Source organism: Saccopteryx leptura, chromosome 5 (assembly GCF_036850995.1).
Source record: "Saccopteryx leptura isolate mSacLep1 chromosome 5, mSacLep1_pri_phased_curated, whole genome shotgun sequence".
Lineage (NCBI taxonomy): Eukaryota > Metazoa > Chordata > Mammalia > Chiroptera > Emballonuridae > Saccopteryx > Saccopteryx leptura.
In genome coordinates this window covers 52,257,180-52,265,569 of record NC_089507.1, presented here as the reverse complement: position 1 = coordinate 52,265,569, position 8,390 = coordinate 52,257,180, and the positions used below count along the sequence as shown (strand labels likewise).

Here is an 8,390-nt window from a genome sequence, read left to right as displayed (position 1 = left end):
ATAAATTTAATATAGCTTCTCTGTATTTTATTACATCTAGGTCTAGAGATATGAAGAAAATAAAATTTTAAATATAGTCTTTGAAATAAAGGTGTTTAATGTAGTACTGACATTATTTTCAACACTTAGTTTAAAGAAATAGAAGAGCTTATGAATATTTGGTAAAAATTATAATACCACATAAACTTTATGAGTCCAAGAAGATGTAGTAATGGTAATTAGAAATTTTTAGTCCAAGGTTAGTTAATAGACTAAATTAAAAGATCTAATTTATGAATTAAATGTATGTGATCCATTTTTAATAAGGATATCACATCATAAAAGCAAATATATTTAAGTTATTGTAAGGGAATTATAGGAAAATATTTAACAAGTGGCTTATGGAAGTAACATATTAAGTCAAGATATTACAAGAGTTCTTTAAAAACATGTACTACTTAAAATGCTTATGAATAATATTTTAGAAGAGTATATTTATCAAACTTGTTTTCAACATGCAACATCTTACTTTATTGAATTAATACATTTCAGAAACATTAAAATTAGACACATGAAATACAGAATTTACTTAAAAATGTTTTACTTTGTAAGAAAATGTCTAAAAGAGATAGAAATAACTTGAAAACAAAAGAAAGATCATAAAGAAAGAATACCTCAGACTATATATATTTATTAAGTGAATTTATTTGGTTGAAGTTGGTTTGCAAAACCATTGACATTTCAAGTGTATAACTAAATAGAATTCCATTTGCACAACACAATGTGCACATTCCACCCTAGGTGAAGTTTCTTTTCTTCCTCTTTCACCCCCCTTTGCCCTCCATGGTGCCTTTTTCCCCTTTCTTTTTTTGCTATTGCCACGCTGTTGTCTGTGTCTAAATGTTATATATATATAAAAATATATATATTTTTTTTTCTTTAGCTAATCCTTTTACTTTCTTTCATCCAGTCCTCTTACGCCCCACTTGTCATAATAAAGTTCTGGCTTAAAATATAAAATGCTAATTATAAAATTTAAAAAATGAAATGGGATCAACTTACTCATAATAATCTTTACTATAGTAACATATTTTTGAGAGAGACTTGACAATAAACAATTAATTAAAAACTCAACTTACATTTAAATTGCAGAGTAAAATTAATGAAGACTTATATGGCACCAATGGAAAAATCTAGAAAACATATTTTTGCTTAATAAAGAAAAATATTTGACTGATAAAGAAAAATGATTTGACTTTGGGTGATGGGTACACACAACACAATCAATAATTCAAATGCTGTAGAAATGTTTACCTGAAACCTATATACCCTTATTGATCAATGCCCCTTCATAAAATTTAATTTATAGTAAATTAAATAATAAAGTAAGGTAAGGAGGAGAAAAATAAGTAAATAAGTAAATAAGAAAACTTAGGAGGAAAAAAGAAAAATATTTTAAACCTTAAATATTTCAAAGGATATTTTGCAGATGAATTAGAGAATATTTTAAATGAAATATTTATAGTTCAGAAATTTAGTTTGTAAATTTAGGATTGAAGATTGTATGTCAAAGTATACTGGTGGCACAAACATTTTCTACAAGAAATTATAGAGATGGAACAAAGTCAAGCTTTTAGTACATTGTGGTCAAATGTGTTAACATGTATTTTGCGTTATGCTACAATAAGAAGTAGCCTGCAGTGGGGACTGGGCAAGAGAACCCGATTCTTTGGTAAATCGTCAAGGGATCAGAGAAGAGAGAAGAGGCACAGTGCATGTTCTCCGAAGTCATGTGGCACAAAGGAAAGGGAGCCTCAGGCGGTTTGTGGTGGTGGATACTGCGTAGGGGGTACATACAGAGAAAAAACAAATAAATCAGTTCTAAAAACATCTGCAAAAATGGATAGATAAAATGCTCAATACAAATCTGTTTTATTAGAAATAAAGAGATATGATTAAATCAAATATTTATGAACACTTTTCATTTTCATGATCTTCTATGGATATATTTTCTTTAATCAAGATGTTCCAATAGATCTGAAGATTCATCAAGGCTGAGACCTTAGTGTTTTTTTTTCACTGCTGTAAACTCAACACCTAGACAGTGTCAGGCAATTAACAGTGCTAAATAAATACTACACATTTTTGAAGAGGTAAATCAATTGATAAAGTTTTTATAAATATTAAAAAATTCTGTGTTTCAAAAAATTGATTGTACTGTGAATGAGATGAAATTGAATTAGGGTAGAGCTGATAGCTGAAAAATTCTGAATGGCTGGCAATGATGTATAAAATTGATATGTAAGACTAAGGAGCTAGAGTAGATTTTTACTTTGGTTATATAATAAAAGTTCTATTAGTCTTTTACCCTCAAATGCAGACATTTTAATTATCTTTGCTTTCTTTAAAAGAAAAGTAACCCTATGTAATGAAAAAATATATTAGACTGAAAATTATAACACCATTTTTTCATTCACAGGACTTGAGAGCCATGAAGGTCCTCATCCTTGTCAGCCTGGTGGCTCTTGCTCTTGCAAGGGAGGTAAGAAAATCTCTGAATGAATAACATATAGTAAAATATCTTCCACGAGTGAAGAAAAACATCACCAATATTTTAAATGTACAAATAAAGCAGAATTTGAACAGAATTTTTTTCGTACTTTAAAGAAAACATGTACATTCACTCATTATTTCAACAGTGTCCTATTTGCTACAAATCTGGGTTAAATATTAGCACTGTGCCACCAGTCCTTAAAGAAAAAACATACAAGCTAATAAGCAACAGAAAAAGCAAGAAGAAACAACTATAAAACCAACAACAAAGAAAGAGAGTACTATTGCACAAATACATTGCATGTGTGTGCAAGCTAGATGAATATATTTTACTCCAGTGATGAAAATTATGTACCTCTTACCCAAGGAAATTGGGTTAAATCCTAACTGTGTCTACTGCAAAACATCTAATTGATGCAAATCAGGCAACAATCATACTCATAAACATATTTGTTATAAAAATAAGTGCTTGATACAAACTAAAGCGGTTGTCTTCCTCTTACACATTATAATATTTCTTTATTCTGGTAAAATAAAAAAATACTATTTGAGCTCCCAAATATAAAAAATATATAAACAATTACCTTCCAAGGCTTCAAAAAACATACAACATATTTTATTTCTTAAATTTGTGGAGATAGCTCTGCATAAAGAAGTTGAAAAGTGAGCAAGAAAAATGAGTTAGCTATGGAAACTAAGTGACGCATTGCTTTCTTTACAGAAGGAAGAAGTCAGCATATCCACAGAGGTAAGACATGTTTATTTAGAGAAAAATTTCCAACCATGAAATAGTAACATTCTCTGATGATTCGGTTGTAATTCTTTTTTTCTTTACAGACTGTAGAAAACTTTTCAAGCAGTGAGGTGAGACCATGTTTATTCTGAGAAAATTTTCCATTTTTGGGTCAATAAAATGCTGTACTTTCTTTCTATTGTGTTACTTGAGGGTTTTTAAGACAATGCAGCTAGTTCTGACACATGAGATGTGCTGCAAATTTTTATTATAGATCTTTAAGGACAGAATAAATGTCTACAGATTTTATTACGGGAACAAGTTCTGAGCTAGCTTCCTAGTTAAAATTTTATCACTGTGCCCCACCACCTTTCTTTAACTGAACTGTACAGTCCTTATGTCTGTCCTGAGCTCTGTCCATGCTGACCTCATCCATTGTTTTGACATTTATTGAGTGCCTTCTGTGGCCCAGACACAGACTAGGAGCTGTGGTACAGCGGAAAAGCAGACAGCCAAAGGAAAGAATAGCTGTATGGGGGTGGGCAGACTGCAGGACATATTTTGTAATTACAATAGTCAGCATAGTAAATAAAAGGCAGTGAGACAGGTTTAGTCCTATGTCTGCCTAGGAGAGTCAGGGAGATGTTTACACTTGTGCCCCTGAATGGGGTCTGTCATTACCTGCTGAATGATGCACGGGTATGCTTTATCTCTTCACAAAGGTTACCGGATCCTTAGGGAAAGTATTTAGTTCTTACAATTCATTTGAAGCCTAAACATAACAAATGAACTAAGAATGATTGGCAGAATGTATAATAATTATTATAATTTATTATTAACAATTATTTTTCTTTTAGAAACAGATGAAGTATTAGAGATAATTTGTTGCCATGCAAACATAATGAGAGACAAAATCAGCTTTTTTACTATGTTCACTATTTTTCCTTTTTTTCTTGACTGCATTCAACTGTCTTTCTTTTATACAACACGTTTGTACAAAACAGTGCAATATAAAAGTTTCAGTAATTATCCTCTGTTTTTAATATTATTAAGCAAGATGTTCATATTAACCTATGAAATAAATGCCTTCATTTTCTGTTCATATTGATGAATAAAACTTTATCATAAAACTTAACCTAATTTATTTTTATTTTTTTGAAGGAATCAATTACTAACATAAACAAGGTAAAACCCTCATATTTAAATGTAAATATTTTTTAAATTTGTTACATTTAAATTTTACACATGATAACATTTATTTTGATGTGATTTGGTTTTAGCAAAGACCTGAGAAGTTTGAGAAACAGCAGAGAAGAGAGGTAATTTGTTCATGATGAATATATATCTAAAATTTTTTAAATGTTACACATACAAAATATGTGCACATTCAGCATAAAGAATGGTAAAAAAATAAATAACAATATAAGATATAAGACTTTGATTAAGTAAATTTATTTTAAAGAAATAAATGCATTTTTAAACCTATAATCAACTTGCATAGTGTAGAATAAATACTTAAGAATAATAATTGATCTGCTCACTTCACTAGTGGTATACCTGTTTTCCATAAATGCACACTAGTAGATACATTCCCAGGTTGGGAATGAGATTCTCCTTATTCTCAAGATGAATAAGCTGACGAAAGAAACAAGAAGGCAATATGGCACAAATGATAACCTGATTATATATTAGTTGTATAACCTTGGCTCCAAATTTCTCTGTACATCAGTTTCTTCCTCTGAAAACTGAGAATATTCATAATCCATTATAGTTGATGATTTGGCACACAGTAAATATTTAATAACTTAACATTAACATTTTATTTTAATGCTTTTATTTACAAATACATGCCATTCATAAACTAATGTCCATTACACAGATGAGAAAAGTGAGATACAGAACAATTGAGTACATAATTACATGATAATACTATACAGTTTCATTGTAGAACTTGCGTAAAAATAGAAATTTTCTCAGAAAACATAAAATTCTTAAATTACTCATGTTTTATCATATTTATCTAATTGCAATATTTTAGCTTCCCTGTTTTATTATGGAGATATTTACTTGGAACTTAACACCAAATATTTTTCTTAATCAAGATGAATTTACAAATTGATACCTATTTAAAGATTCACAATAACTACTATCTACCAAGTAAAGCAATGTTAGAGGTTAGCTGGTATTAAGTACCTCCTTTAATTAAACCACAAATTAAGATTTACTTTCATTAAAACACACAGAAGTATAACTTGGAGTCATTTCTCTAAGTCTTTTTATAAAAAATCTTCATTATATGAAGATGAATTGGTCTATCATTATCATATTATGTTGAAAAGTCCATGCCTCTAAATATTAAACTGTATAGCTAGCAACAATCATTAAAGGTAACTCAGAAAAAGATAAACAAGTTTGAAATCCCCAAACATTGATTTCAATTTGATCAGTGTTCAGCTGTGAAGGGAGGGTGTCAATGAGAAATCCTCGATGAGTTCTTAACTCAGACTCTGCACGTTTCCAAATAATTTCTTAACCAGCACAAGTAAAAGATTTTCTTGCTTTTTTAAGCCAGTTATGATTGTTCAAAAAAGAAGAGGTTAATTTATCATGAGTGGCTATTATAGCTGAATCGTGGCCTCAAACATTCTTTTTCCTTCTCTCCAGGATGAACACCAGAACAATATCCACCCCTTTATGCAGCCCCAGCCTCTTTTCTATCCTTACCCTCAGCCCATCCCTAACACCGTCCTTCCACAAAACGTCCTGCCTCTTGCTCAGCCTTCTGTGGTGTTGCCTATCCTGCAGCCTCAAGTGATGGAAGCCCGCAATGCTAAGGAGACCATCGTTCCTAAGCGCAACGTGATGCCCGTTCTTAACTCTCCAGTAGTGCCATTTTTGGAACGCCAAATCCCAAGTGTCACCGATCTCAAAAATCCACAGATTCCTCTGCCTCTGGTCCAGCCCGTGATGCAGCAGGTCCATCAGCCTCTGGCTCAGATTCCCGTGTTTCCTACTCAGTCCCTGCTCTCCCTTCCTCAGCCCAAAGCCCAGCTTCTTTCCCAGCAAGTGATGACCTACCCCCAGAGAAATATGCCAGTCCAAGCCTTTGTGCTGTACCAAGAGCCCCTGCTGGATCAGCAGCAGTTCCACCCTATGACTCAACCTATTGCCCCAGTTTACAACTTACAACAAGTAAGTCCTAATTAACTAACTGTTTGATTCATGATGTGTATATGATATAAGAAGAAGTAAGAGACCCAGAATAAAAGAATAAATAAAGAATAAATTGACCCAAAATACAATAGTTTAGATCAGGTTTCTCAACACTAGTTACACAATAAAATAACCTAAAAATTTATTTTTTCTCCAAATCCCAATGTCTAAACTGTTCACAGAGATTTAAATATAATTGTTCTGATTTTGCATGTAGAAGATAATGAGTATTGGGAAGAAATTATTTCAGAAATTCTGAATTAATCCATCTGTTGAGACAGTAGATAAAAGGATAAAAACTTGATAAAGCAGACATAAATTTGATAATCTGCTTGGAGATTAAAGAAGTTTTATTATTTTTGTTAGTTTTGAAATTTTCATTGTGCCCATCTATTCTTCACATGATCTAACTGACATTTTGTTTTTGATATATGTACATGTGAAAAATTTTGATTGAGATGATTATTTCATTATATGTAAATATTTAGAAACTAAATGTTCTTGCCAAAAGGTGATTGTATATTTATTTATTTACTTACTTACTTAAGGTTTAAGAGGATTTACAAGCTGTCTCTCGCTGTTTCTTCCTCACTTTTGGTAAGTTTTGAGAGTTTGGCAATTGGGTCAATTATGTTTTTATTTTTTTATTTTTTTATTTATTTATTTTTTTGTATTTTTCTGAAGCTAGAAACGGGGAGAGACAGTCAGACAGACTCCCGCATGTGCCCGACCGGGATCCACCCGGCACGCCCACCAGGGGCGAAGCTCTGCCCACCAGGGGGCGATGCTCTGCCCCTCCGGGGTGTCGCTCTGCTGGGACCAGAGCCACTCTAGCGCCTGGGGCAGAGGCCAAGGAGCCATCCCCAGCGCCCGGGCCATCTTTGCTCCAATGGAGCCTTGGCTGCAGGAGGGGAAGAGAGAGACAGAGAGGAAGGGGGTTGGAGAAGCAAATGGGCGTTTCTCCTATGTGCCCTGGCCGGGAATTGAACCCGGGTCCCCCACATGCCAGGCCGACGCTCTACCGCTGAGCCAACTGGCCAGGGCCTAAATTATGTTTTTAATTAATACATTTTTACCTTTCATTGTTTTGGATAAGCCCAATATAATTATAAACTCTATCAATATAACAACTTTTTTATTAATTGTCACCATTCAGGGACATCTAAATAGTTGATTATTATATATTCAAGTGAAATTATGTATCTTATAATAAAAATTAATTAGTCTCAGTGTGAGAACTAAAAAAAGGAGAGAATATAGTTTTGAGATTTTTAAGATACAAATTTTTTAGTGATTATGGTAGACTAAACATTTCCCCAAAACAATTTCAAATGAGATGCTTTTTGGTCTTTAGAAACTTTTATAAGTAAAAGGCACAACACAGTGCATTTGTAATAAAATTTCTCTGATTAATTAGTCACACCAATATAACAAATGGGTAGAAATACATGGTTATATAACATAACTAATTCTATATTTGTTCTTTATTCCATAGAATTGACTGCGACGAGAAATGTGGAATCTTTTAAATCTCCATATCATGCTATCAAGAAATTAAGAATTTTTAATTAATTCTACATGGACATAATAAAAGTTTATTACTTTATTTTATGTATTATATAACCTTCTTAATTTGAATTTGAATCATAACATCTATTTCTAAATTTTAATTCAAAAAGTACCTCAGAATTCCAATTTTGAGTTTGGAGAACCATAACTATATCCAAAATATGTATAAAAATAATTTTGGAATTGAGCTTATTATTACTATTTCTTAACCAGTCATTTCAATAAATTAATATTTTATGCATATTTCAGCTTCATATCTTTATTATAATTTTCAACCTTAATTGGTCTCTTTAATGTTAACTTTAGAGAATTATTGTTGTCAAAAATAACCATGGAGAATTAA

The 8,390-nt window shown here is 31.8% G+C and overlaps 1 protein-coding gene across 1 annotated transcript; it reads left to right on the top strand.

Moving 5' to 3' along the window:
- The first annotated feature begins 2,470 nt into the window (after positions 1–2,470).
- Positions 2,471–6,472, top strand: LOC136406481 (beta-casein-like). The gene is made up of 6 exons (XM_066386535.1): positions 2,471–2,521; positions 3,254–3,280; positions 3,370–3,396; positions 4,427–4,450; positions 4,546–4,584; positions 5,930–6,472. Exons 1-6 carry the CDS (start codon positions 2,471–2,473, stop codon positions 6,470–6,472), a joined length of 711 nt encoding a protein of 236 aa, XP_066242632.1.
- The last annotated feature ends 1,918 nt before the right edge of the window (positions 6,473–8,390 follow it).